This window comes from Podospora pseudopauciseta, chromosome 4 (assembly GCF_035222475.1).
Source record: "Podospora pseudopauciseta strain CBS 411.78 chromosome 4, whole genome shotgun sequence".
Lineage (NCBI taxonomy): Eukaryota > Fungi > Ascomycota > Sordariomycetes > Sordariales > Podosporaceae > Podospora > Podospora pseudopauciseta.
The window spans coordinates 512,570-539,469 of NC_085894.1; the positions used below are offsets into that span (position 1 = coordinate 512,570).

General features: G+C 52.6%; 14 protein-coding genes across 14 annotated transcripts; 6 read left to right on the plus strand and 8 right to left on the minus strand.

The window, feature by feature from the left end:
- Nucleotides 1-457: 457 nt before the first annotated feature.
- Nucleotides 458-1,078, plus strand: QC763_401460 (uncharacterized protein; the record flags this gene model as incomplete). Its single annotated transcript, XM_062911776.1, has 1 exon — nucleotides 458-1,078. One exon carries the CDS (start codon nucleotides 458-460, stop codon nucleotides 1,076-1,078), a length of 621 nt encoding a protein of 206 aa, XP_062765364.1.
- A 407-nt stretch (nucleotides 1,079-1,485) lies between these two features.
- Nucleotides 1,486-2,260, minus strand: QC763_401470 (uncharacterized protein). Its single transcript, XM_062911777.1, has 2 exons — nucleotides 1,826-2,260; nucleotides 1,486-1,757 (listed from the first exon to the last, which is right to left on the minus strand). The coding sequence occupies exons 1-2, from the start codon at nucleotides 2,005-2,007 to the stop codon at nucleotides 1,634-1,636; spliced, it is 306 nt and encodes a 101-aa protein (XP_062765365.1). The 5' UTR covers nucleotides 2,008-2,260; the 3' UTR covers nucleotides 1,486-1,633.
- Nucleotides 2,261-3,637: 1,377 nt separating this feature from the next.
- QC763_401480 (uncharacterized protein) lies at nucleotides 3,638-5,608 on the minus strand. Its single transcript, XM_062911778.1, has 4 exons — nucleotides 4,418-5,608; nucleotides 4,285-4,359; nucleotides 4,107-4,224; nucleotides 3,638-4,043 (listed from the first exon to the last, which is right to left on the minus strand). Exons 1-4 carry the CDS (start codon nucleotides 5,213-5,215, stop codon nucleotides 3,883-3,885), a joined length of 1,152 nt encoding a protein of 383 aa, XP_062765366.1. The 5' UTR covers nucleotides 5,216-5,608; the 3' UTR covers nucleotides 3,638-3,882.
- An 897-nt stretch (nucleotides 5,609-6,505) lies between these two features.
- Nucleotides 6,506-6,975, plus strand: QC763_0062050 (uncharacterized protein; the record flags this gene model as incomplete). Its single annotated transcript, XM_062905865.1, has 2 exons — nucleotides 6,506-6,558; nucleotides 6,791-6,975. The coding sequence occupies exons 1-2, from the start codon at nucleotides 6,552-6,554 to the stop codon at nucleotides 6,973-6,975; spliced, it is 192 nt and encodes a 63-aa protein (XP_062765367.1). The 5' UTR covers nucleotides 6,506-6,551.
- A 350-nt stretch (nucleotides 6,976-7,325) lies between these two features.
- On the plus strand, nucleotides 7,326-8,190 carry QC763_401490 (uncharacterized protein; the record flags this gene model as incomplete). The annotated part of the gene is made up of 4 exons (XM_062911779.1): nucleotides 7,326-7,691; nucleotides 7,751-7,855; nucleotides 7,906-7,959; nucleotides 8,020-8,190. 4 exons carry the CDS (start codon nucleotides 7,326-7,328, stop codon nucleotides 8,188-8,190), a joined length of 696 nt encoding a protein of 231 aa, XP_062765368.1.
- Nucleotides 8,191-8,443: 253 nt separating this feature from the next.
- On the minus strand, nucleotides 8,444-10,054 carry QC763_401500 (uncharacterized protein; the record flags this gene model as incomplete). The annotated part of the gene is made up of 3 exons (XM_062911780.1): nucleotides 9,545-10,054; nucleotides 9,027-9,471; nucleotides 8,444-8,969 (listed from the first exon to the last, which is right to left on the minus strand). The coding sequence occupies exons 1-3, from the start codon at nucleotides 9,747-9,749 to the stop codon at nucleotides 8,444-8,446; spliced, it is 1,176 nt and encodes a 391-aa protein (XP_062765369.1). The 5' UTR covers nucleotides 9,750-10,054.
- Nucleotides 10,055-11,486: 1,432 nt separating this feature from the next.
- Nucleotides 11,487-13,173, minus strand: QC763_401510 (uncharacterized protein). Its single transcript, XM_062911781.1, has 3 exons — nucleotides 12,104-13,173; nucleotides 11,863-12,025; nucleotides 11,487-11,803 (listed from the first exon to the last, which is right to left on the minus strand). Exons 1-3 carry the CDS (start codon nucleotides 12,729-12,731, stop codon nucleotides 11,641-11,643), a joined length of 954 nt encoding a protein of 317 aa, XP_062765370.1. The 5' UTR covers nucleotides 12,732-13,173; the 3' UTR covers nucleotides 11,487-11,640.
- A 940-nt stretch (nucleotides 13,174-14,113) lies between these two features.
- Nucleotides 14,114-14,621, minus strand: QC763_0062090 (uncharacterized protein; the record flags this gene model as incomplete). Its single annotated transcript, XM_062905866.1, has 3 exons — nucleotides 14,114-14,219; nucleotides 14,278-14,344; nucleotides 14,423-14,621. The coding sequence occupies 3 exons, from the start codon at nucleotides 14,619-14,621 to the stop codon at nucleotides 14,114-14,116; spliced, it is 372 nt and encodes a 123-aa protein (XP_062765371.1).
- A 345-nt stretch (nucleotides 14,622-14,966) lies between these two features.
- Nucleotides 14,967-17,836, minus strand: QC763_0062100 (uncharacterized protein). Its single transcript, XM_062905867.1, has 9 exons — nucleotides 17,727-17,836; nucleotides 16,926-17,673; nucleotides 16,788-16,846; nucleotides 16,624-16,731; nucleotides 16,358-16,569; nucleotides 16,005-16,302; nucleotides 15,853-15,940; nucleotides 15,545-15,796; nucleotides 14,967-15,483 (listed from the first exon to the last, which is right to left on the minus strand). The coding sequence occupies exons 2-9, from the start codon at nucleotides 17,554-17,556 to the stop codon at nucleotides 15,266-15,268; spliced, it is 1,866 nt and encodes a 621-aa protein (XP_062765372.1). The 5' UTR covers nucleotides 17,557-17,673; nucleotides 17,727-17,836; the 3' UTR covers nucleotides 14,967-15,265.
- Nucleotides 17,837-18,217: 381 nt separating this feature from the next.
- On the plus strand, nucleotides 18,218-19,968 carry QC763_0062110 (uncharacterized protein; the record flags this gene model as incomplete). The annotated part of the gene is made up of 2 exons (XM_062905868.1): nucleotides 18,218-18,885; nucleotides 18,976-19,968. Exons 1-2 carry the CDS (start codon nucleotides 18,382-18,384, stop codon nucleotides 19,966-19,968), a joined length of 1,497 nt encoding a protein of 498 aa, XP_062765373.1. The 5' UTR covers nucleotides 18,218-18,381.
- Nucleotides 19,969-20,307: 339 nt separating this feature from the next.
- QC763_401540 (uncharacterized protein) lies at nucleotides 20,308-21,327 on the plus strand (the record flags this gene model as incomplete). The annotated part of the gene is made up of 1 exon (XM_062911782.1): nucleotides 20,308-21,327. The coding sequence occupies one exon, from the start codon at nucleotides 20,308-20,310 to the stop codon at nucleotides 21,325-21,327; it is 1,020 nt and encodes a 339-aa protein (XP_062765374.1).
- Nucleotides 21,328-22,403: 1,076 nt separating this feature from the next.
- QC763_401547 (uncharacterized protein) lies at nucleotides 22,404-23,447 on the plus strand (the record flags this gene model as incomplete). The annotated part of the gene is made up of 1 exon (XM_062911783.1): nucleotides 22,404-23,447. The coding sequence occupies one exon, from the start codon at nucleotides 22,404-22,406 to the stop codon at nucleotides 23,445-23,447; it is 1,044 nt and encodes a 347-aa protein (XP_062765375.1).
- Nucleotides 23,448-23,734: 287 nt separating this feature from the next.
- Nucleotides 23,735-25,924, minus strand: QC763_401550 (uncharacterized protein; the record flags this gene model as incomplete). The annotated part of the gene is made up of 1 exon (XM_062911784.1): nucleotides 23,735-25,924. The coding sequence occupies one exon, from the start codon at nucleotides 25,922-25,924 to the stop codon at nucleotides 23,735-23,737; it is 2,190 nt and encodes a 729-aa protein (XP_062765376.1).
- Nucleotides 25,925-26,203: 279 nt separating this feature from the next.
- On the minus strand, nucleotides 26,204-26,665 carry QC763_401555 (uncharacterized protein; the record flags this gene model as incomplete). Its single annotated transcript, XM_062911785.1, has 1 exon — nucleotides 26,204-26,665. The coding sequence occupies one exon, from the start codon at nucleotides 26,663-26,665 to the stop codon at nucleotides 26,204-26,206; it is 462 nt and encodes a 153-aa protein (XP_062765377.1).
- Nucleotides 26,666-26,900: the final 235 nt, after the last annotated feature.

The following is a 26,900-nucleotide window of genomic DNA, read 5'->3' on the forward strand; positions in this document are numbered from 1 at the left end:
GTCCTATGCTTGTCTCTACATGAAAAGCTTGGTTATCACGAGCCTGCATGCTAGGCATCAGCAAAATTGTACAAGAAACTTCTAGCATGAGACTCGGCACAGGAACGGTGCCGAGTGCACCCAATGATAGCTGCTGCCATGCTCACTACAATCCTGGAAAGTGGGTTTAGATGTGTCGATAGTTCGTTTCGCTTACACGTTGTATCCCCGTCGGCATATTGCTGGGCAAGAGCCACGCCATCCGCCTTGGCGGATGGGGACAGATGTGAACAAGGCTGAGGATATCATCAACTGTCGTCGTGAATAGAGAGAGAGAGAGAAAAAAATATAAAGGGGAGGCCATCGACCCTCAACCATCTGGATTCTCTCCTCACCCTCGCCAGCATCTCATCTCCATCCTCACCAGCATCATCAACTTCATTTCCACCTTCAAATCTTCTTCTCTTCAACCCTCAAGATGAAGTTCACTCTCTCCACCGCCATCCTCACCGGGTTCGCCACCCTGGCCTCGGCCCAGTCCCCTCAAATGCCCGGCCTCGCCCCCAACTGCAACCGCTACCACTACGTCCAAAGCGGCGACACCTGCGCCGTTATCGCCGCCGCCAACGGCATCTCGGTCGCCCAGTTCCTCTCCTGGAACTCCGAAGTCAACGCGGGCTGCACCAACCTCTGGCTCAACTACTTTGTCTGCACCGGCGTCTCCTCGAGCGGCGGCACCACCACCGCCACCGTGACCAGCACCGCTGACAACGGCGGCACAACAACAACCAACACTGTCACGAGCACCAATGACAATGGCGGCACAACAACAACCGCTACTGTTACCAGCACCGCTGGGAACGGCGGCACCACCACCACCTCTGGTGGCCCTACCAGCACCCCTACCAACACCTCCCCTCAGATGCCCGGGTTGCCTTCTACCTGCTGGCTGTTCCACACTGTTGAGACCGGGGATACTTGCGAGATTATCGCTGCCAGCTATGGGGTCACGCTTGCGCAGTTTTATGCTTGGAATCCCGAGATCAACTCTACTTGCACCAACTTGTGGTTGGGATTTGCTGTTTGCGTTGGGGCGTAAGGAGAAGACCGAACGGGGCGGCTTTAGAGTCAGGGGATAGTCTTTACTGCTAGCTTGGGGAGTGTAGATAACCAAATGGAATGTCAATGTTTGGTGAACCAACGGTCCGTGTTACCATGACAACTTGTGATTATCTTGTGAAATGCATAGTCCAGATTGCATAAACTGTGATGCACTGTAACATCAATAAGGTATGGAAAAGGTTCCGTGGAAATCATAATGTCAAGCTAGATGGGTACCTGATCTGTACAACACCTATTTATCTCATGTGGTTTTCATACTTGTGTGGGCAAGGCTGTTGGCAAGCTTTCAATCCGGCACCAAGGACAAGTGACAAGGACTCACCTCGCGGGACTGGATCTCAAACATTCATAACACCACATCACATCTGTGCAGGAACCTCAATGTCACAAAAAGAGAGCAAAAGGTGAACATCACGATAGTCAATTTATCCCACAGTTGACAAGGTGGTAGCGAAGATCCTCCTCAATATCATCCATCTGCAATACATTTGGCCTATCGCATTCTTCCATCATCCCTCACATGCAACTACATTTAGCAGTTGAGAACAGCGCTGCCGCAGCCAGTGACGACCTTGTTGACACCAGCAGAGGAGACGGCCTTGCGGGCGCTGCCGCAGTAGCGGCCCTGAGAGGTGGAGCCCTTGCAGAAGTTCACGCTGTGGCATCATTTGTGTTAGCACAGGGGAAGCCGAGCTGGTCTCTTTGGAGGGGGGTTTCGTCTCACCAGCAGCCATCACCGAGCTTGGACTCCCAGATCCAGGACTTGACAGTGAAGCCGACGTTGCGGGAGCCGGCGGTGGAGTAGCTCTTCTGGGTGCCCTGGTAGTTGTCGGCGCTGTAGACGGAGAGGGTGTAGGCGGAGGAGGTGCCAGCGAGGGCGGCGACGAGGAGGGTGGAGAGCTGCATTTTGATGGTTTTGGTTGGTTGGTTGGAAAGTGAAGATTTGTCTTGAGTAGATGGCTTGTCTGAAGGCTTGATGGTGAGGATGATGAGAAAAGGCGTCTCGATGTCGTGACGATGGCTCTCTTTTATAGACAAAATCTCGAGATGATCCTTCACAAGCAAACGGTCTCGAGTCTTTCCGTCTTACTCCTCGGTGTAGTCGATCTGTGGAGCTCATGATGTGTTTTTGGATGCTGTTGTCATCAGTACTACCTGCTACAGGTGCATGTTGTGTGAGATGATTCGATGGGAGTGAGTGGCCAATGGTTGAGGCGGGCGGGTAGCTGTGTAGCCGTTGTAACGTTGAGGGTGCAAGCTGTCTCTGTTCAGCTAGAGCCTCACTTTTGGGGTTGCACCGAACCGCAGGATCTGCAAAGTGGTTGAGATCATGCGTACAGAGGGTGTAATCGGGCGACCTGGACCCCTCTCCAGATTCGAGTGCCTCTTCTGAACTGATCGAGAACTTTGATGTTGGAAGTGTTAGAGTTGATCTACTCGTATGGATATTTCAGCTATCTACAAGGCATCTATTACAAAGCACTGGCTTGATCTGAAGTCAATTTCACGTTAGAAGTGATTGCTGCTCAGATCTATGCTCCTGAATCGCACGGTCAAACCGGGTAACCGGAGGCCATCGAATGATGTGGAGGGGTGGCGGAGAGCCTCCGGGAGCATGGTCTTGGCTACCGTCGTTGTCTACCTTATTTTTCCCAGGGAATTGTGGGCTTCTCCCGTTGAGGCTCTCGGCTATATGCAGGAACGTCAAAAATGGAATGGCTCTCGGTCAGCGATTTGGTCGATGGCGTCGCCGTTGAGATCTAGATCGTAGTAGCCCAAGAAGCTTGTGCCGTACACCCAGTTCATACAAAAGAAGTTTCACTGATACCTATCGAGAACACATATTCGTTTGCAGTTGCCTGTTGTAGGTCTCTCCATGTGCTTCGAAGCCTGTCAAGTTGTCCATCAAAGCGTCCGTCAAGGGGCTCTCCAAGCTGCTCGCCAAACCTTGACAGTGGCTGGTTGCGGGATAGGACAGCGCGTAGACCCTTAATGATCGGCGCATATAAACATACACTTCTCTGTATCAGGCAGGTCAAGATCATTGACGTCGTATCTCTCGTTGTTTTGTTCCTGACAGTTCGCCATCCCCATTCGATATTGTAACCGTCACGGCGTCAGCACTGTGGAGTGCGCTAACCCCGTTGAAGCAACTACGACAAGCCTCCCCCAGATCGTCCTTTTGTCTGACGGGAAGGAACACGGGAAGTGGACCCTGGATCGGCGAAATCTATCCGTAGTCGATGTCAGAACGCCATCTAGACTGCGATATGTCGTAGCACTTGTGTTGAAGCTTGCCCTAGATAGGGCTGGTACGCCCCGCCTTCGAAAACATCTCCAGTCTACGGAGGAACTGGAGTGAATAAGAAAAGGAGAAGCGCGTGTTGATCGTGCCACAGCCGAGGGAATTAAGCGAGAAGCAGGCGCTTGTCGCTTGATTTGTGCGGGAGCACACACGGAGGAATTCTCCCTGGAGCCCGAAACAGCAAAAGTGAACGTCTCACGAGCAAGCAGCATCACCTGATTTACCTTCTTCTTTCGTGTGAGAGCAATCATCAGATTCAAAACTGCTCTACATAAAAATAAGCACCAGACTTGATTCCAGGTTATCTTAAGATCTTCATCATACGGAGCAATCTTTCTCCTGATCTTTGCCACAAAAACATCTTGACATAGCTCAGCCAAGGCCTCGGCTACGACTCTCTCCGCTTCTCCCCCGCACCCAACACTGACGTCCATCTCCACCAGCCACTCTGCCACTTCAGTTTCTTTTACAAACTTTCAAGCGTCAGAAATCTGCAAAAGGGCATTGATGGTCCGCTCCTTGAGACCGCTGAGGTCATTCTTCTCGGCCCACTGGAGGAGCTTGGGAACCACAAGAAGAGGTTCCGTGGGCTCGGCGCCGATGATCTGGGCAACTGCGCCAGCCACATGAGGGGATGCTTTTCACGAGCTTGTTAGCGACGTAGGTCGACGTAGAGATTTCAGGTCGGTTGGGGACATACCCATTGAGGTGCCGCTGATAGTGTTGGTAGCTTCGGTGCCCCCGATCCAGGTGGATAGGATTTGGACTCCGGGGGCAAAGATGTCGACCATCTTGCCGTAGTTGGAGAAGTTGGCGGCCTAGATGACGAATGCGTTAGCATGTTGGAGTGACTCGACACTCACGGTGGTTTGCCATACCTTGTCACCAACATCGCTCGCACCAACAGTGATAGCGAGAGGCTCTCTAGCCGGAGAGCTGGTGGTGGCCTGTCTCTGTCCATGTGTTAGCAATCCTTCCTCCCAAACATAGATCTCATAGAAAAAAGCTCACTGCCTCGTTACCAGCCGCCACAACCACAGTGACACCGCTCCTGACCGCGCTCGCAACCGCCTTGTCCATCGCAGGGGACGCACCGCCACCCAGACTCAAGTTCACCACACTCGGCTTCCCATGCTCCTTGAACTCTTTGACCACATAATCCAACGCACTAATAATATCACCCGTCTGCGCCCCCGGCTCAGGCGAGTCATCAAACACCTTGATCCCAATCACCTGCGCCTTCTTAGCAACCCCATACGTCTTCCCCGCAATCGTCCCCGCAACGTGCGTGCCATGCCCGTTCAAATCCTCATCGCTAACCTCCACCCCAGCAGCAACAGTGACAAACTTTGGGCCCTTTGAAGCGCGCCCCTCAAAGTCGACGTGGGCGTCGTTGATGCCGGTGTCGATGACGTAGGCGATGGCGCCTTCGCCGGTGTTGGTGTACTTGTAGGTGTAGGGACCGGCGGGGGGAAGCTTAGAGCGGGTGGAGATGCGGGCGAGGCCCCAGGGGGCGTTGGATTGGGTGACGGCGGCGCAGTGCTTGAAGATTTGGACGGGTTCGATGTCGGCTATTTCGGGGAGGGCTTCGAGCTCGGCTTTGGTAGCTTCGTCGAAGGCGGCGGTGTACCCCCTGATTTCGGGAAGGTCGAACTCGGAGTTGATGGAGACGTTGACGGGGGAGGAGCTGTCGTCAGTGAGATTGTGGAGGAGGGAGACGTGGGAGGATTTGATGGCCGAGGTGGCGTAGGGGCGAAGGGTGACGATCCATTGGCCGGGGACGATTTGGGGTTCGTTGGAGGTTGACATTTTTGGTGTTGTGGAACGTGAGATAGGTATGGTAGGTGCTAGGTTCGTTATTGTTTCTGATCAGATCTGAAGGGTGAAGTCAAATCTTTGAACACAGGATGTAGAAGATGGAGCCTTTCAACGACACACCAACCCAGCTATTTATCCACCGCGTCATCTCCTCTGACCGAATTCCGCAAAGACACCACGGATGTCGCCGCGGACAGGAAGGCCAAGGCAGCCATGTCTCTCGACCGTCACCTCCACGATCATTCGTCGTTTCTTGGGATCTGCGTTTCGTCTTTATCGCAATGGCTTGCGTAACTCAGCCCTGTACCGACACTCTGCTCTAGCGGCAGCCAAACAGAAGCCAAGATGCTGCCAAAGTCCAGCTGGAACCAAACATTTCACGGCTAGACATGCAGAAGAGGAGGGGTCTAGATCGTTAACGTGCCCGGTACTGGTGGAGGGCATGCGTAGGGCTGAGTTGATGAATGCTACATTATGCAGCCACTATGCGGTTGACTCCCGCTCATGACCAATGCTACCTGCCGTGGCTTGCCTGGCGCACTGTTTATTGATTCTCGGTGCGTTTTGGCAAGAGGGGTAGGGTGAAATGTCACATTCACACCAAAGACTTTTCACCAGCAGTAGAGAGGGACCATGGTTCATCATGTTGATGGTGAAGGATCAATGTTTGAATGATATATTGACCGCTTATGCGCCACAGATCATAGGATAGTAGAGCTTCACCTGGTTGGGCGAAGTACGAGCTAAAAACAAACGTCACATTTTCCCGTCTTTTGTGTAACTTTAAGATAACAACCTGGAACACAGCTACCTACCCCACGCGGCAGAGACAAGCCCCCCTTGATGTCTGGGGGAGGTGGAGGGCGACAACACTCTCGCCGTGAAGATCTGTCTCAGCAGTTTTCGTGGTTCCCGCGATCACTGAGGTGGCTTTTGAGCAGAGGCACAGTCTTCAGAATGTGAACTTGATAAAGAAAGAGAGAGGTCGAGCTCCGACGCCACTAGCGGTGATGGGTCAAGGGATTCAGGGGTAGCTTGGCTCACGTGATCTTTGGAACCGGTTTTCACTGCCATCAATGTTGGATTCAAGAAGAGAAAAGATGGAGTACAAGAGGACGATGCCGTATTATAAAGTTAAGGAGTCTGTTTCATGGGAATGCAACGGAGGATGTGGGGAGAGAGGGTGGCTGGAGCGGCATTTGTTTGGTGGATAAAATCCATCCAACTGAGACAGCACGGGGCCCACCTGCGGGGGTGCCATGCGGAGAACGGCCCCGAGTCCATGGTTTGAGATGCTCCGGTTCGCGGGGATCATGGTGCAGGGTTGATGAATGGTAAGTTTGCACAGACATTGACGGCGGCGTTGTTGATACCATCGAACTAGGTAGTCGAAGACTTGGTAGCATTTTTTTCCACCAAGCTAAAAGCGGCCTTCCGGTGGGGTTGGACGTTCACTAGAATTTGGAAAGTGAATATTCTCAACTAATCCTACCCCTCGGTACGTTCTCACTGTCCGCCTAGTTGATCTTCGGTAGCGGAGGACTTTCCGGATTAGGAGCTAGGAAGCTCAGGGGCTCTCAACTCCCGACGCCAACCCAGGCGGAGAAATCAAATCCGGGGTGCAGCTTGACGTCGACACTTGCCAAGCCATGTCGGTGACAGCTTCATCAAGGAAGCAGGGCCGCACCTCGGCCCACTGCTCATTCTTGGACGAGGCCGAGATGGTCTCCATCGTAACGGTATCGTCGTGACACATGGCAGGAAAATACGAAACACCGTGGATCTCCCGTTCACAATTATCCCGGGGTTCTCTGAGCGTATGGAGGACCTCCGTCCTTCCGTGGATCGGAACAGGGAGCATCGCCGGTTGCCAATACCTGCACCTAACTGTATGCAGACTCTAGTCCTTTTCTGACCGAGATATGGCTCGTATGACATGGAGTTACGGCGAAAGGTAGAACGGGTTGTTCCGTAAGGTAGGTATGCTTGCGAGAATCAAGTTGAATGACAGGTTTCGTCTGATCTATAAAGCAACTGTCAACAGCCCATATGTTTCGAGATTGTGGTCGGTCAATCATTCATCGACAGTAAACAGCCCAAAATGTTCTCCAACGCCGGACAGATCGCTCTCACCCTTCTCGCCACTGCCCCTACGGCATTGGCCTGCCTGGGCTACACCGGCGGCCTTCCCAAGGCCACTGGGAATGTGGCTCTGACTGCGCCCATCTACGTCAAGGCTGGTCAGGTCTACGACGGTGGCTGGCGCAAGTTTGACAGAAACCCCAGCAGCTGCAATGGCCAGAGTGAAGGTGGTGAGAAGGACACCGCTTTCGTTGTTGAGCGTGGTGGTACTCTCCGCAACGTCATCATCGGTAAGACCGTCGGTGAGGGTGTCTACTGCAAAGGTGGCGGCTGCAACCTCGAGTTCATCTGGTTCGAGGACGTCTGCGAGGATGCCATCTCCATCGTAAGTGAACCGGTCTCCGACCGCCAGAGTTCTACGGTCCGATCTAACCCCAATTACAGAAGGACGACCGTCCGGGAGATGTCACCAACATTATTGGTGGTGGTGCCTACCACGCCTCTGACAAGGTGATCCAGCACAACGGTTGCGGCCGTGTCAACGTGAGTGTTCCACAAAGCACCCCTCATGGAACGTCCAACTCTAACATCCTCGGTAGATCATCAACTTCTATGCCGAGAACTACGGCAAGGTCTATCGCTCGTGCGGAACAGTAGGTTAACCCGATTCGGCATGGTTTGCGAGACGTGTACTAACAGCCTCGCAGTGCCAGAAGTGCGCCCGCGAAGTCTACGTCGAGGGTGTCACCGCCCGCAAGGGTGGCGAGGTTGTCGGCATCACCAAGGCCAACGGTGACAAGGCCACCTTGGTGAATGTCTGCACTGATGCCAAGACCCCGTGCCAGAACTACAGCGGTCCTGGTGCCAAGGACGGCGCTTGCTAGGGGCTGGGCAAAAAAGTATGCCTTTCCTCGGGTTCAACACCAACTCCGAGACTCGAAATAAAACGTTGGCATTCCTGGACTTTTACATCAAAAAGTAAATATCGTGTTTAACATTACTTGATACATGCTGCATGTCTTCATCATACATACACAAAACCCGTGGTGTACAACCATCGCCCCCCAGCCCCAGGATATCATCACACACGAAAGAAAGAAACAAAAGCATATTAGACACCTCCCTCCCACTTTCGACTCAAGAAAATCCCCCATCCACCTCCCCCCTCCCCCTCTCCCCCTGTCTATCACCCACCAACTCCTCCCCAGACTCCCTCTCCAACCCCATCGCATCAATAGCCTGCATCTCCATGTCAAACTCACTCGGCAGCGTCCTCAAGCTTCCATCCCTCCCCTGCCCGCCCCTATCATACAACCTCGTGAACCCCTCCCTCTTCGGCCGGTGCTGACCCGGCACCATCGGCAGCGGCTTCTGCCCTCTGGTGATAGTACTGGCGGTATTCTGCGACGTCCCACTAGCAAGTGGATCAACCTTCAGATTCCTAGCATAGTATTCTTCCCTCGTCGACAAAGCAGGCATATGCGACTTCCTCGTTGGCCCGACACACCCCAGCAGGGGAGCCAAGAAGGGGAGGTTCCCGCAGGTGATGCCGACCGACATTTCGAGGTAGGTCCACACGCCGGTTTGGACCTGGGACGAGTTGAAGATGTCCCTGTCGGAGCCGATGAGGGCTATCCAGCGGAAGAAGCTGGCTACGAGGACGCTGGTTTGGTTAGTTCCTGGGAGTAGTGGTGGTGGAAAGGGAGGGGGAACGACGTACAAAACACCGAGACTAAAGACCCCCACTAAACCGATTTTTGTCCTCCTCGGCACCCGAAGTTTCATCAACGGCGGGATGGGCATCACGAAAATGATGACGTCCCCTAGCGAGCTGATGATTGCGTTGGGGACACCCATCCTGTGGACTGGGTCTTGGAGGCAGGAGCCTGTTTGGTCCTTATCCCAGAAGAAGGAAGGGGGTTTGCACTGGAGGGTTGTGCCCAAAACGTTGGCGACTGCCCAGCAGCCTGTGAGGATGGCGACGATCCAGGAGATGCGCCGGAAGGTGGCGCCTTGGAAGATTGTCATATGGAAGATGATGAACGAGAGTTTGATGAGGAAGAGGGTTGGGGGTTGGAGTTTCTGGATGATCCAGATCATGAGGAGGAATTCTTTGAAGCGTTCTTTCCCGAGGACAGGGATTGGGACGCCTTGGTTGGGTAAACCTGTTGTTTTTGTTAGTCCCAGAGTGTGATTAAAGCATACCTAATTCAAGTATGTGGAAAGAGGATGTCGTACCGTAGAGCAAACATGCCACTGTTCCATAGCTCAGTAGTAGACCACCCGTCATGCACCAGTCTTCCCTTCGTAACTCCTTTATGATCTTTAGCCGCGCGTATATTCTCGCTACATGTGACCCAGTTGACAGGATCAGGCCGATGACCACGGTGGCGAGGATGTACTGTTGTTTTTGCTCCGTGCTGAAGTTGTCCAGTTGGACCATCTTGGCGATCTTGTAGGGCAGTGCTCAAATCTAGCGGTCAAGGATGGGAAGCAAATCCTTTGCCATTCACTGGCATCTCAAACGATTGCTGGGGTGAGGTGGATAAATTGCGCCGGAACCGAAGAGTAGGATCTGTGGAGGATGAACGCGGAGAATTAAGAGGGAAAAGCTTTGACAACGAGAAAGGTGAACCTGGAAGACGAACGCTGGGACCCCGGAGTTATCTGTGTTCTGGTACCAACGGGAAGGATTTATGTTTTGCGTGCTTCAGTGCTACATCAAGTGAAGTTGTACGTGCCTCATGGTGGTCAAGAACGGCAGATGTGCCACTGAGGTTTCTGGGGCATGACAGGGGAGGGGTCGACGGTTACCAGGATCCCGGGGATCCCATTGCAGCAATAGGGTGTAGAAGGTTGGTTACACAAGACCTGCAAAGAAAGGAGAGGAATCGCGGCCCCTGGTGTACATCAAGCAGCAACGGTGGACCAGATTGGTGGCCAAGTCCTTGTAGGGCCAAGTCAGACCGCAAGGCCAAGAGCCAAATATGACCAACAAGACGATAGTCCTAGTCAGAAAGCTGCTGGTGGTGTGTGGGAAAAGCGTTGCTTTAGTCCCAAGAGACACAAGGTCAGCAAGTCAACATGCAGATCAGCATGTTCTTTTCCCAAGCGATGTAATGGTGGCACAAATAAACACTGCCGCCTGTCAGCTTGTGACATCCTGTTGGCGTCTAATTTCTGGTGTAAGGTTGTAGTACTAATCGCCAGAACTACCGGACAGCCGCGATCCTTCTGTCTTTTCTGGCTGTTCTTGCTTGAAGGATCTGCCCCAGCTGGGGAGAGATGGTTCTGTGATACACCAAATCATGGAACTTTGTGACATGTTGGGAGATCGAGATGACATTCCCGATGACATGCAGACATGAGTTCATCTCACAGTAGGTAGGCCATCACATTGGAGGTTAATATCACAGGGGCACAAGAACGATAGCACAAGTTGCCAAAGTTCGGGAAGGATTTTACGTAGCGTCCCTCCCCGCCCCCGAGTTACTTGCATACACACAAGTGCTATCCACTTGCGGGTCGACCCTTGAACCCCCCCGAGGCATAGCGTGGGGAGGCACAGCCAGCACCCTCCCAGCCGGACTTCACGGATTTCAGCGGACTTGCTACCCTATCCATTAAAGAAAAAGAAGGTTCGGCAGTCTCCCGCCCGAGAGCGACACGGCAGAAACGAAAACTTGGGACGAGACAGATGGGGAGTGGAACAGGTGCCATTCTGCATGTCTGGGCCCCCGAAAACAGACGGGATGTCAGTGAATGATGGGTGGGTGGGCGAGGCCGCTATTGGTCTGTTCAAGATGCGGTTGGCCCTTAGCAGTCCCGGTTTTGGGACTTGTTTTAACTTTTTAAGGCCATGCCCCCCCTTCGTGCCTCTTCAAGACTTTGGACTTGGAGTAACACAACAGCGCGGATGTTATTCCTATACGCTTTGCTGGCCTGAAAGAGGAAATTCGTGAAATCCTCGGTGAGATGTTGCAGCGAAAGAATCGCTGCGTACCTTAGGTGTCTTGGCACGTGATGATAGCCCGTTGGTATTACGTGATGATTAGAACTGCAGAAGCCCTCCACGTGCGCCACAGGCATGCAGACATGCCCAGCCACCGGCCACGGCTGCCTCGGGCGAATTGACAAAGTCCCGGCCGGGTACGAAGGGACCGCACCGAGCCGATTCGGGGCCGGGAGGATCAGGGTCCAAGCTGCATGTCATCGCATCCGATCAGATGACTCGGGGCCGGTCAATCTGATAGATTTTGGGCAAGTTTCGATTTCTTATTTCTATGATATTCCCTTCGTTTCTCGTACAGTCGTTATTCAGTGATCTTGCTTTCTCAGAGATCTGCAGCCGCCTTAGTATACAAGCCGTTCAACTCTTCCACCTTGTGGTTCTGAAGGAACTCCTTGAATGTCAGCGGCTTGACATCTGGATAGCGCCCATTATCCAGTTTGGTTGGAACATAGGTCTGTCCGTTCATGATATAAGTCTGGTAGTTACTACAACACTGTTAGCTTTCCCACCCATCACACAACTGGAACGTCTATAAAAAACATACTCAGCCAACCAAGCAAAGATATTTTGCGGCTCTTTCTCGCGCGTGGTCTCCATCTTGGTCTGCAACTCCTCCACCGTACCCAAACAATCCAACCTCGGAGCTACTCCATAAACCTCCTCAAACTCGGCCGCAAGCTGCTTTGTACTCTTCCTGTCACCAAGAACTGATCCATGATTAGCCACCTGCTCACGCACACACACACACACATACACACACAACTGGCTTAGTTGCCATCACTCACAAGTCACAACCCCCACCGCCTCCTCATCCAGCGCCACGTTGGCAGAATACCTAGCAGCATCATCATAACTCAACCCCTCCCAAACCTCCTCCCCAGTCCCCCAATACCTCATCACCACCCCCTCCCCCTCCCCCGGCCTAAAAACCCCAAAATAATCACTCCAAAACGTCTCGTAAAAAATCCCAATCAACATATGCACCCCCTTGACCTTCCTCCCGTCCTCCTGGAGAAACTCCTTCACCCTCTTCTGGCAATCCTTCTGAGGGTGCTCCCCATACTGAAGTTTATCATAATCCAGCGTCCAATCCCCCGCGACATACCTTTTCACCCCTTCAGCTTCGCACGCCTCAATGAGGAGTTTCTGCCCCTCGGTCATGAGGCGGGGGTCGCCGAAAAAGCCGCAGATCACCACGTCACATCCCGAGACAAAATGACGTAGGGCGGTGGGGTCGTATGGGTCGCCTTGGGTGATGGTGATGTTTTTGAGGGTTGGGTAGGAGGTGGCTGTGGAGAGGTCGCGGCAGTAACCTTTGATGGTGAGGGTGGGGGAGAGGGCGAGGAGGTGATGGGTTATTAGGCGGGCGAGGCGGCCGGTTATGCCTGCTATTCCGACTGTGGTGACGGGCATGATGGCTTCGGGGCCGTATGAGATTGATGGCGAGAGTGGAAGGATGAGTCTGAAAAAAGAGGGAGTCGATGTGGGAGAATAAATGGTGGGTTTGAGGGAATAAACAAGGAGTGCTCCGTGGTGATCGGCGAGGTCCGCCTGCTGTTAACGACGCTAGGTTGAGTTTGGCTTCGAGTTTGAACTTGTGCGAATGCTGGTTTATCCGAGTCGGGAAGTTGGAAACAACCTGGATTGGTGTGGCAAGTTCACGGAGAGTGGTGAAACTTTGTTACGGTGTTGCGTGGTTGTGATGTTGAGAGAGAAATGAGGGGTCGAAGGCCAGGCCGACATGACCCCAGTCCATATCAGGAGAGAAGCTATCGCACCATACCTGTTACTGTTTTTCGCCGGGGTTGTGATTGGAAAGTGACAATAGCCAAGATGAGAAATCAAGCTTGGAGGTAGAACCCTGGTCATCAATGGTGGTGCGTGCTGGAAAAGAAGCAATTCAGAGACGATGCCAAGAGCCGGCTAACTTACTGCGGGTTACTTTCCGTGGAAACATCCTCACTTCTGAAATCGTAGTTGGAGAAGACAAGGTACCTTCATTGAGTCAAAGTTTAGATGGTATTGGATAGAAGCTCTCTACAGTTATCTTCCAAACAACTTGAAACATATGGTTGCTTTCAGGGCTCTGGTCCCACCTTTTCCAGGCCCGCGTACACAGGTTGCTCCCAGGGCTTGTATTTTGCACACTTTTCTGTGGTTACTCTCTGCTGCTTATATTTGTTCATTATCACCACTTTCACCATATTCTGCTTCACCTTTTGGGCCAGTGTCCTACGTCCTAGAGAACTAGATCAAGTTACTAGCTGGAATAAAACCAGGCTAGCAGGCAGAACGGCAGTCTAAATGACATGGGCTATCTCGTTCCGCTGTAACCTAAAAAGGATCGAAGCTCAGGTAATTTGAAGTGGTATCAGACACTAAATTTCACATTTGCAGGGCCCAAGGAACGACAGTTCATCATGTTCTTTGAACCCGTAATCTTTTCTGCTAGGCACAAAATCTCTCCAACCTGACAATAGGTATCATCGGTTGAAACAGACAGGGAAGTAAAGAGTCACCGACCGCCAGGCAAGAAACAGGAATAGCGGACATGGCCGGCTTCATGCCCTTCCCATCTCCCCCCCTCGGGTCGGCTAAAGAAAGAGAAGTAAGAGAGAGAGTGTTGTTGTCCATCATGCTACCCCGTTGTCTTCAGATCATCACGCCCAGTAGCTTGGTCATCCTCAATACCCGTTGGCACATATCTTCTTACGGCGCCGCCGCAGCAGCAGCAGCAACGCCAAGAATCTCACCAACCGTGGCTTTGGGCTCGACCGTACCGACGCGACCTTGCTCTAGCCGCACCTGATGGAGCTGATCCGGTCATTGAAGTACCCGTCGCCGTCACCGAGATGGTCGTCCACCTGGTTGGCGTATGAGCGACCACTGCAGCCGCCATGCCTGAATGTCTTTTGTTAGAGCTGTCAAAGCAGTGTTCGCAAGACGGGGAAGTACTTACTCGAACCACACGCAGCGGAAGAGGTTTCTATCCTGGTTGATGATCGTGCTGATCCTGTCGTTCCAGGCTGCGGGGACGTTGACTAAGTGATGGGATCAGTATGTCAGCACTGCCCTGGCACCCCCAGAAAGTTGGTGTCACTCACAGCATTGAGCGATAGGAGCATTGAACGTGATGCAGGCACCTTGACTCCGGATGTGCTCGCAGGCGAACACCCGGGCACTGATCTGGCGATCGACAAGCGCGGGTTCAGCCTCGGCCACCGGGACATCAGCAGCGGGAGCAGCGCTGACGGAGAGAACTCCGACGGCGAGCAGAGTGATGATGTTCTTGAGGTTGAACATTTTGTCTGTGGGCTGGAGGCAAGGTGGTGGTGAAGACAAGAGTCAAGGTTGCGGTGATGGAGTGAATGAAGAGGCTTTGATGGGGCAGACAGCCCCTTTTTATAAGTTGTATTGGCTCTTTGAACCGGCAACCTTTAGCGTTACGGTTCTGCCCAGTTGAAGACTCTTTGGGCAATCATTTCGGGCTCACGACGTTCCGCCGCGTCTAACAACAAGGATCTAGATCGCTTAACCTAAAGGAGATTGTGTTTAGTCCTTGCTTCAGTGGTTATGCTACGTAGGTTCGCATCCCGCGGCAGGAAAAGTCACACAATGTCAGGCCATGCTTCTAGTGCGAGGTGGCTTTCTAAGTCCGAGTCTCTGTGATGCGAGGGCTTTGTGTTGCCAGGGCTTCTCACCCAAAGGTCTTTAGTTGCGATTCCTCTAGAGCCCGAGGTGTCGACTAGCTCTGACTAAGATGATCATCAATCATTGGTAATTATCTACAGGTGCCTGGTACGACATATCTTCCCATACCTTGCCTTTGCATTAGTTGAAGTTTCTATAGTGGCAATATGACATGCCAATATGTGCTTATCCCCATTGGTCCAAATTGACATGGGGAGTTCAAGACAAAAAGCTGACAGGATTCCCTTCCCGGTCTATCAACGAGAAATAAACATCTCATCGAAGCCGATCACTTCCCACTTCTTCGTCTCAGTGTTCAAAGTCAGGTTGGTCCCCGTGGTAGTTCCCCCCTTTGCAAACCCAGCCTCTACCTTCCCGCCAGCTACAGGGCGGGAGAGTTTGTTTTCTCCCGAAAGAACAGTCAAATTCGCCAGGGGTAGTTCCCAAGGATTCCTCGTTGCAACCGTGGGTGATCCTAGCCATCCAATGTCAGCACTTGGCGTTACCGAGGAGATTCAAAGTTTGGTTGCACAAACCAAAGAAACCAGCGGTCACCTTGTCCTTGTGCACAGACAAGACAAAATATCCCCTGTAGTACCCCTCATGCCACTGAAGCACGTCGGTATCCCTCACTCTATTTCGGGCGTAAGTGTTGGCAGCACTGATCGGACCGGCCCGACCACTTGAGCTGACAGCTGTACCAGCGAATTCTACACCCAGGGAGCCTGACCCGGTGGCAGGGTTGTAATCCAACTCGCCTAGCCATGTGACGTCGGCGACCTGATTACCTCCCGTGTCAATTTCGGAGCAACGGACGTGGCCGGGGTTAAACTCACCCAATTACGATGGCTATCACCGGCGAGGAAGACATTGTTGTCGATGTCATTGTCGATGAGAGTTTGCAGAGTGCGGTTACGGTTGGCGGTATATCCCTGTCCAACCGCCATTGTCAGTCAGGCAGGATTGTAATTCGCTTCCATAAGGAGATATACTCACACCCCAAGTGTCAGTACCAGCTCCGTCCGCACCAGAAAAAATAACTTGGCTGCCTATAATCCTCCACTTGGCACCCCGATCCTTGGACTCTTTCAGAGTACGATAGAACCAGCTCTCCTGTCTTCCGCCCATGAGAGACCGGGAGGCCTCATCGCGGATGAGCTCAATGTAGGCGTCGTTCCAGCCGAGGGAAGTGATGCTCCGGTCGTAGTTTCTCGTGTCCAAAATGATGAGATCTGCGAGGTTGCCCAGTTCAAACGACCGCCAGATGCGGAGATTGTCGTCTAGATCTACCTGTCTATCATTTTCAGGTCAGCACATGTAGGGTAAGACATGGTAACACCACTTCTCACCTGATAGGCATCCACTCAAAATACGCCCTGACAGCATTCATCTTTCTCTGGTCGACACTAACCATCCGGCCACCTTGGCGGAACGAAGCCTCGGTGTTGTTGAGCGCACTGAACCCATCTCGGTAGCCATTGTTCGCCACTTCATGATCATCCCATGTAGGAATCCAGGGGTGATTTGCTGCCAAGAGCTGGAGATCCGGGTCGGTTCGGTACTAATGACTCCTTGTCAGCAACACTCGAGAAACTTGATCTAACCAGGCGCTTACCTGGCCATGACGAGTCCGATAGTCACCCAACGTGAAGGTCACGCGCGGGGGATCATGTGCCCTCTCGCCGCCACCGGCACTCTCGTAGATGTAATCTCCAAGATGGATCTAGAACCTTCAGCATTTCTCTTCCCGTTCCAAATGCGAGGATTACAAGCACTAACCACATAGTCCAACCCTCCCTTCCTCGCAGCATTCCCATACGCGTTGAAGTGCCCGTTTGCTATCGATGGTAGGTACTTAGCCCCCTTTTCACCCCTGAACAAAAAGGTAAACAAAGCTAAAAGAAAACCATCACTCACGAAAGTTGCTGCAACTGAACACGGCCAACTTCACCTCGCTAACATTATCATTTTTATCCGGCGTCGTCTTTGTCTTGCCAATCCTACTCTCCTTGTCCGACCCACAAATAGTGAACTGGTAGTTGTACTCAGTAAACGGGCTCAAACCCCCAGCCTCGACTTTGATGGTGAAGTCAATGTCGCTCGTGGTGTACGCCCTGCCGCTGGCAACCACAGTCTCATTCCCTTGACGCTTCCACCTGGTGGCATTGGAGGATGTGGCAGGCCAAACAGCCCAATCGACACAGATGGGATTGGGATCAGCTATGATGTATCGCTCTGTCTCGTGAGAGTAGAGCGGGACGTTGCCTTCGACCGTGATGTTGCCGAGGTCGGACGCTAAAGACGGAGCGACGCGGGTCCAGAGGATGACACTTGTTGGGTAGGGATCTCCAGAGGCTATACCGTGGGTGAAGTTCAGATCATCGGGAGAGTACGGGACCGAGTCGCGCTTGAGGGTGCGGCGCTGGACGGTGGGGAGGTCGATCCCCAGGTCGGAGTGACGGGTAGAGGGACTGTGGTAGTTGAGGTTGGTCGAGAGTTCAACGGCGGTCGCTACGGCCGCAAGAGCGGAGAGAATGACGACTTTCATGATCGAAATGACGACTGATTGATCTCCGACTTGCTCGGTCTGGAAAGTGCAAAGACGAAAGCCGTGATGGATCTATGCTGGGAAGAAACATGTTTCCTTTTAACAACCCTGGGAACCATAGGAGAATGGTAGCCATCGTGTGCTGGTACGTCATTGTAAGGAACACGCACTCTCAGAAATGTAGTTTATTGGCCGGGTAATTCTATCTTGGTATGCAAGAGATCTTGCAACCCGTCCTGCGTCAATGGTGAAATGTTGACAAACTCAGGAGTGATCATCTCCGGGCCTCAGTTCCTATCCGTGATACCATCGACAGTTTTCCAGTTATTGCGCCCACGTGCTGGCCGGCAGCGAATTCATTGCTGCCCACGCCGATCACACCAAATGTGTGCAAATTTCACCTCTGATGGAGACATGCCAGGGGAGCTACACCACCTTCCAATCCGAGAACCAGGTCGAGTGGGGGACGAAGAGGGGCAGATCCGATGCATGGATGAGGCACGTGTTTTTGCCAATTGCCATCCAAGGGGCAGCATCGGCCTTGTGCTGGCCGCTCACCTTGGCTTCACCGATATTGCCGCGAGGTGAGCGTTATTGCCGAAGAAATCCACTACGTGTAACCTCAAGGTGAAGTCAGCCCTAGAGCTCCCAGCTTAACTTTGGGCGTGTCATGGCCCAATCATCTTGTCTTCCTCTTTGGACTTGTTGGTGCTTGGCGGGGGAAAATGCGAACCTGAACCAACAGCTTCCCAGTGTCCAGACCCAACTCCCAAGTCTTGCAAGTCCTCGCAAATTCTTTCTGGTCGTCCCCAAACTCAACCAACGATGATGATGGCACTTCGACATGCCCTTACTTGGCTGCCACCCAGCTTCCCCATTGCCGTGGCGATAGCTGCCATCATCCTCGCCGTGTTCATCAACACGCTTGCGACACCAAGAAGAGCAGACCCGCGGGAACCACCTCTTCTGAAACCCACCATCCCGTTCATCGGACACATCATCGGGTTAATCCGACACCAGGCAGATTACCACCGAATTCTACAGCGCAAATCCAAGCAGCCAATCGTCACACTTCCTATGCTCACAGGAAAGCTGTACGCCATCTTTGACCCCTCCTTGATCTCAGCCGGCCTCAAGAACAAGCACCTCTCAACGAAACCCCAGGTCAGAGCTGCCGTCGCGCCGTTGATAAAAGCCAGCAAAGGCACCGTCGACCTCATGATGAGCGAGCAGGGCGACGTGCTTCAAGACCGCATGATGCTGCACGCCATCCCGACTAGTTTCTCTGGGCAGCTACAGCAAACTTTTATCGAGGCCGCCTTGCAAGAAGTATCCCGGCAATTTACCTCCTTCTCCAAGTCCAACCAACAACAAAACATCCCCAGTGTTTGGCTTTGGATTAGGGACATTGTCGCAAAGGCCACGACACCACCGGTGTATGGTAAGCACCAGGACCCTTTCTCCCAGGACCCGAGCCTACTACAATCTTTCTGGGACTACAACGAGTCCATCATGGCGCTGATGATGGACATCCTGCCGTCCTTCATCGCCAAGAAAGGCCACCTCGGGCGTATAAGGCTAGCCCAAGCCTTGACTCCTTACTACTCCTCCCAGGCAGAACAGCACCCTGCCGCCTCTGCCCTTGTTCGTCTTCGTGCGCAGGAAATGCGCAACGCCGGTCTCCCAGTGGAGGACATCGCCAAGATTGAAACCCTCCTCCCTCTCGCAGCAATGACCAACACCGTCCCGACTCTGTTCTGGTTCTTTAGCCATGTCTTTACGCGGCCGGCTATCGCCGAGCAACTCAGGAAAGAAGTAGAAGATAACTTGCTCACCAGAGACGGCCCCAAAGCAAAACTGGCCGTCTCGTCAGCTGTGCTCGAAGAGAAAACACCTTTTCTGTGGAGCTGCTACAGAGAAACCCTCCGTCTCACCGTCCACCAAATCGCCACGAGGACGGCGATACAAGACACGACTATCACGTCCCCCAAGACGGGACAAACATATTTTCTCGCAAAGGGAAGCGTGGTTCAAATGTCGATTGGGGCATCTCACTTTCTTCCGGAATACTGGGGAGAGAAGTACCTAGATTTCAAGCCTGATCGGTTTTTGGGGTTAACGAAGGAAGAGGAGAGGGCGTTCAAGGTGGCTCATCAGCCGTTTGGCGGTGGATTGCATCTCTGTCCGGGGAGGCACTTTGCCTTGGCGGAGATGATGGCTGTCATGACGACATTGCTGGTTGGGTTTGAGGTTGGGGGTTTGGATGGGGAGGGGGAGTGGAGGGAGCCTGAGAGGGGGACGGCGAGTATTGTTGATGCGGCTACCAGGCCAAAGGATTATGGGGCGGGTTTTGGGGCGAAGGTTCGGAGGAGGGAGGGGTGGGAGGATGTTGTCTGGGAGTATAAGTTTTAAGTAAGGGAGGTTGCTCCCCAGGTAGGTTGACTATGGAGGCGGTGAGAGATGCGTGCCCGTTGTGGCCGATTCAGAATTTTCGACACTCATTGAGCTCTTATTCACTTTGTTGAGTGGCCATCTTGGCGAGCAAGTCGTCGTGGAAACAAGCTTCGAGCCATTTGAGCCACGAATCCTCGCCAGGAGCAAGTGGGTCTGGAGACAGACTTTTTACATGGGTGCGCTTTGCTATAAATAGAAACCTTTTCACTTACACCTTTTTTTTCTCTTCTTTTTTCACACCAAATTTCACACACCACATTTCACAGCACCGACACCGTTTCGGTATACCTCACAGCAATGGCTGAAACATTCCCTCGCTTCCCTCGGCTACCCTATGAGCTTCGGCATATAATCTGGGAATTCGCCATACGACCGGCCGCACCTGGAGCGCATATTTTCACCATCTCCGACAGCACAAACATAACCTCGGATGATTCTCGAGAAAATAAAGGTCATGCTTTAGTTTGCCAGCCGCGTTGCGATCAAACTCGGGGTGGAAAAGCCGACGGACAACTCAACAACCCGTCAACCTACATTGCCGACAGCGGACTATGGACGGCGTGTAGGGAGTCCAGGAATGTCATGGAACGAAAGTTGCTACAGCGCGAGGATCGTCCGATCTTGTTTTGGGGCGACTCGAGTGATGGGCCGCCGCCTATTAACCCTGAATGCTGGACGAATCGGCAGATCGCCCTCTTCCCCACGCGAGATCTCATCATCCTCCAGTCTCAAATTTTCACTCCTTTTCGATGGACGGTGATGCCTGGGTCTCTTGACTGGGACAAGTCCACCTACCGCCAGTCACAGCTACCGTCGTGCGCTTTCTGGTCAGCAATGAAGAACGTGACAAGCCAAGCAGCACGACACATTGCCGTGGAGTACAATCGCGCCTGGGACTCCATGTCACTTCACTGGGGAGAATTCACCGGGTTTGTGGACCTACTCTTAGGCCCGTCACGCGCCGAGCTGGATTCCGGGCCGACACATGTGTGGTTCATCGACTACCGCCTCAAGAGAAGAAACCGCGTTCCAACCGAGAAACAACTTCGAGCCGAGAGTAAAAGGGAGGAGCCGAGAGTGTATTATGGGAATGGCTGTCGCTACGTGGAGGTGTCTGAGCAGGATTCAGGGGAATCTGGAGATGGAGAGTGGAATGACGCCTTTGGGGCAGACCGCTGGCACCCTTTTAACAACAAGCCCATGTTCTCTAGGAATGGAGTGCGTGGCTGCGTCAAAAGGGCAAAGGCGTTGCTTTACAAGGATGAGGAGTATGTTGACCGAGTCAACATTGGTATTTTGGCTTGTGAATCCTTGTGATGAGTAAATAAACTAATGCGGGTAGGCGTTTGGAGGGCACAGATTTACAGCGGTTTCAAAAGATAGATGTTGATTTTCGATAGAAAAAAATTAGAATTCTCTTTGTCTTACTATCTATCTGCCCGGTGATATGGGTGTAGCGCTTTGGCGTTTCATTCGTCAAGAGTGACGTTTATCTGCGGTCTCCTATCATATCGAACGCATCTATCCCGCAGTGAAATAACACCTAGCGCCCTAAGCGCGGAAAGCATTCTGCATACTGCCTCGCTGGATCCCTTGTTTTGCCTTGTCCGCGCGACCCCGAAGTTCGCAGATTTTGGAGCAAATCTGCCGATTCTCCTGTAAAGAATCAATCAACTTGTCTATCTGTGATATATCACTGCTTCCCTAGAGTTTGACAGCACAGAGAGGCACATGCCAGCGTCTGCTTAATTTTTCCAACGCCATGGCTGAAGTTGTAGAACTAGTGGTTGCCGCAAACTTTCTTGTAAAGACTTGTTCGACTGTTTGGAAACTTGGAGCTGATGGTTGAAATAGGCCGAGAGACCCCCGAGACGGTAGAGAGGGAGATCAGAAACTACGGCCTTATGTTGACGACATGTTTCACGGCTGTTGAATCTGCGCAAAACTCTCTCGAGGCGCGCTGGCCAAAGATGAGTCTTCTTGCACGCCCGCCATGAAGTACTTGAGGAAAAACAATTCCCTGCGCGAGATCAGACGTCTCACTCGAGCGATAAGACACAAGATTGATGATCTTGCGGATAAGACCGCACAACTCCCAAGCAGTCTGCAGCTGATGGTGAATTTCAAATGGCATCTCCTCAAGCCGAATTCACTGCCCTCTTGCCATTCATGGAAACCCTCAAGTCAGACCTGATATTGGCTCAGAATACCTTGAAGCTGGAGTCCCTCTTTGCAAGACTGGAAACCGGAAAGGAAGAATATGCACGGGCACTGAGGGGTGAAATGATGTTCATTGAGGAAGACATGTATGTTCCTCCCACCCATCTATTTCTCACTGTCGGGCCGGTTACTAACGAAAAGGATATCCAACAGCAGAGAAATAGAAAGGTCATATGGCTCAGTTGGTTTCCATGATCCATGACACTCAAGAGCATCCTGATATTACCGACGCGAGGAAGAGGCGGAGTGTCAGCCAGAATCAAGTCCTGGCGTTTTTAGCAGATTCCATGATTGCAAAGGGCACTATGCCAGGGTCCCCGCCGCCAAGAGACTACAGAATTCCAAAGCAACCAGTTCTAGATCCCGGGCATCGGTCAGGGCACCGCGCAAACAATACCTATAACCACATCCCGCATCGATACGGAGACATGGAGGTATCGCCACCGTCATCAGGGCCAACAACACCGCCCTCGTCCGAGCCACCAACACCGAGCTCAACCAGCTCCCAAATGATATCACCCCGGAGAAAAGACCCATATCAGTCCAGCTCCTCACGACTCCATACCGAATATCCAGAAACTTTATCGAGAGAAGAAGCTTGTTCCATCCCTGCGAATCTGCCTCCTCCGCCCAAAAGAATTCCCTCAGCAGCACGACCATCACGGAAGGACAACATATCTAGCATACAAAACGACCCATCTTCTCAAATAGACGTGAAATCCAGCGTTTCACGGCAAGTGGAAGACAAGCGAAAGACAGTGGCAGTGAAAGAGAAACGCGAGACAACAGCATCCAGCTCAAAGTCCACCCCAACAAAGCTCAGGTTACAATTCGAACTGGAATCACCACACACCCAAATCCTCACTTCCCGCCACCGCGCCAACAAGCCTGTCTATGGCCACATTAGTAACCAGACTGAGAAATACCTCCAGAATGCACACCTCCACTCAGATAGAAAGATCAACACCATCTCGGTGGACCTGGCAGAACAACTGGGGTGGCGACCAGACAGCAGTCAGAAGAGAAAACCGCTGTATACCGCGTATGGAGAGGATGCAACGGTAGACGTGGTAGGCGCAGTTGAGTTTGCAATTGTAATTCCCGGAAGGGTGGAACTTCGGAAGGAGTTTGATTTTCAAGTGTGCGAAAGGGGTCGTGGAGTTGTTTTACCTGATTTTGGGGGTGGAAGTTCAAGAGTGGTTGATGCGCTGGGGTGAGGAGCAAGCTAAGGCACGGGCATGATATCGAACGGGGCCGGGCATGAAGAAGGTGGGCGCAGCAACAAGTTGGAGGGAGAGAAGACTCAGAAGATGAGGAAGGTGGGTGGTGATAATGTTGGTAAGGGGCACGTGAGAGGTCCAAAGGCCGGAAACACATCAGGTCAGCAAAGGAAATAGCTAGGATGGGTTGAAATGGAGAAACGATGCCGCTTATAGGGAAGGAAAAGGACAGATCGGAAGTGGGTGCACTTGGGGTAACAAAACAAGTACGTTGTCTAACAAAATTAAACAATATCCACCACTGTCTTGACCGCCTCTCCGAATAACACTTCCCTCTCGGCAAACACCAACCCTATTCTAGTATATTCCTCAACACCATCCGTGGTGATTCCCGTGGCTCGCAGTGCCAATGCTGCTGTCGTGACGCGTTGAGTGCCGACCAACTTCAAGTCTTCGTCGCCCGACGTGTCCTCGTCCGCAAACGCAACCAACAAACAGTGAAAGTGTTTGTATGGGAAAATGTATATTTCACCGTCGGCATGGCGGTCGACCAGACTGTCGAGATGTATCCGAAGCTTGTGCTCTTCGCCCGAGCTACTTGTCCTGAAAAATTCAAAAATATGGCCGCGATCAGAGGGAGTCATCTCCCTTTCAACCCCATTTACACGGGCTAACATTCCGTTGACCCGGAGCTGTCCATAGCTCACGCCTCCCATTGGATCAGGCCCAGTATGTTCAACCTTGATGTCCATGATTTCAAGTGGAAACTTCCACTCTGTACATATCTTACGTGGGCCCTCGTCATCGTACACAGCAAAGCCAGGCTGATGGCTTTGGGCAAAGCGAACTTGCAGGTGGTCATCCCGAAGGCAAGCCCAGGACCAGGAGGGGGCAATATATCCGTCTCTTTGGTGTAAACGATGCGTGTATCTGAGAGTACGGTTGACACGCCAAACGCTGTACCATGCAATGGCGCGCTGGATAGTGCCTTCCCATAACCCAGCATAGTACTTGGGTTGCTGTAAACAAAGGTTCGCCTCGGGACCTTCAGCACACATGGCCCAGACTTTCTTTGCCATGCCAGAAAGTGCTGGAAGCCGGTCGGAAGGAAAGGTGAACTGGCAACCAGAGTAAAAAACAGCCAAATCGTACCAGGAGTTGTGGAGCTGCTGTTCGGCTGATTGCTCTGATAGCCAACGCTGGCTGAGGAGTTCCTCACCCGGAAGACGTGGCCATCCAATGCGGTTGCTCAACTTTTCTGTTTGAAATTCATTGGCGCTGAGCTCGGCACACTCCCAGAAAACGGCATGTACTGTGAAGTGAAGAATTCTCGGTGACATGGCGCGTTCCTGCATGGCCCACCCACGCGATGTCAAGGGCCCCTTACTGATGCACGAGATCCAGCTGGGGAGCGATGGTTCAATCACCAATGACTCCGGCTGACCAGTTTGGGTGTGACGCTGTATTGTGTAGGTGTTTGCCGGGTAGTCGAGGCCCGGTCTGTCCAAGAACAAGCCCTCGTCTGATGACAATGAGCCCGTGGCGGCCAGCGTGCACAAGGAGCCGGTGTAATACCGGCCAAAGTTGGCACATTCCAACGCCCAATCTGCTTTATGAGTATGGTCGTCTGAGGCATCGTTGCTTTGCTGAATTATACAGAGAGCATCAACCCATAGGTAACGTACCAGACCCATTTTCTTTGTAAAGATGATGGCGTCTTGGATGGTCTTGGGGAGGCTTGCCATATCGATCCCTTGCTGCATGGTCTCGAGATTACTTGGAGTCAGTTTTGTCCCGGCTGCTACTCCACCACCCCAACTGTAACTCAACGTAAAGTATTCCGCTTGGATCGGAGTGCCGTCCTGGACTACCAGTCGAGGCTTTGGAGCCCCTGGTTTACCTCCCACATCGATCACCCGGGTAGGGAGTATTGGCACAGCACGGTGACCGGACTGATCCAAGGTAGCAAGCATAGAGCAGCGCATGTGACGGTTCAAGCAGTTCGATATCCAATCACGCGCTATAGCAGCCACGGCTTCCAGCCCCTCATCGTTCTGAAGCGAGTGTATCATGCCGTTTTCCGTATCATCAATCTCCCTTTTAGGATTCAGACGGAAATCGTCCACACCATCATCGGATTTTTCTTCTGGCCTGCGGTACAAAGTAGCCTGTACCGTGTAACCAAGTTCATCTTGGGCCGGTGAGTACACCCAGATCGTATTTTCATCAAACTCGACATGAATCGGCGCAGAGACAGAGCGAAAGTCCTGAAAGCTTTTGGTGGTCGTGAATGCGTCATGCACAAGCTTTTGTCGGATAAGTCTGCATAGTGGGCATCCGGCCGCGCAAGAGTCTTCGAGTTTGAGGAAGCTTTCAGCTACCACGGCGTAGTCCTCGGGCTCAGTCCTAGGCTCGGTGGCCAAACGATGGACAAGGCCCTTACAGGCAGTGCAAAGAGATGGTTCTGAGGACATTGTTGACAGCACATATCTCGCGGGTGAGTGGGACTCGAGAGATATTCCAGACACAGGTATATATGTGTTTCCACTTTACTATTGCCTGGAGTATTGATCAAAAAGCAACAGCGACCACCGCCTGACCAACTGCATAGATATCACGCGCAGCTGCCGGCATCTGGTATTGCTTGGCGGTAGGTTGCCAACCAACCAACATGTTTATTTCCGAACCCCGCCTCACAAAGAAGCCTTGACAACAACCTCACCAGTTTCAGCCACCAACAACTCGGCCTCGCTTTACTTCCCACCCTCAGGCGCCCCCCCAGTGGCAGCAAACACCTTCCCCATAAAACCCAACATCCCCGCGCTATCAACAAAAGAATCAAACACCCTCACCAACTTGGCGTCCTCGGTCAAGGTCAGCTTGTGCACATACTGGTTCTTGTACGGCTCGGTGACACCGGGCACGGCTGCGGTGCCGTTGCTGTTGAGGTAGACCACCGCCTTGAGCTGGGTCTCGTCAACCACAGTGTCGACGAGCTCGGCGTGGTAAGTCGCGAAGAGAGGGAAGGCCTGGGCCTGGAAGGCGGCGTACCCTTCTGCGTCTTTGTCGCCCTGGGGAGGGAGCGAGGCAGGATGGAAGTGGGCGGTGAAGTCGGGGGAGGCGAGGGACTTGATGGCCTGGGCGTCACGGTCGTTATGAGCCTTTACCCAGGCTTTGGCTGTGGTGATGATTTGCTCGCGGAGGGGGGATGACATTTTGGGTGGTGGGTGGGCTTGAGGGATGTCACTTGGGTTGTGAGTGTAGGTATGCTGATATGGTATGTGTAGGTATATGTGTATGATGTGTTTATGTGTAGCGTGGAGAGGTGTGTGGGAGGGAGCTACCGGTGGTGGCCAGGAGTCTTAAATAGGTAAGCGTGGGGCAGTGTGGTGCAAGGACAGCGGGGTTGGGCGGCTGGGGGGGTATGAGCATCTCTCACTGTGCGGGCGG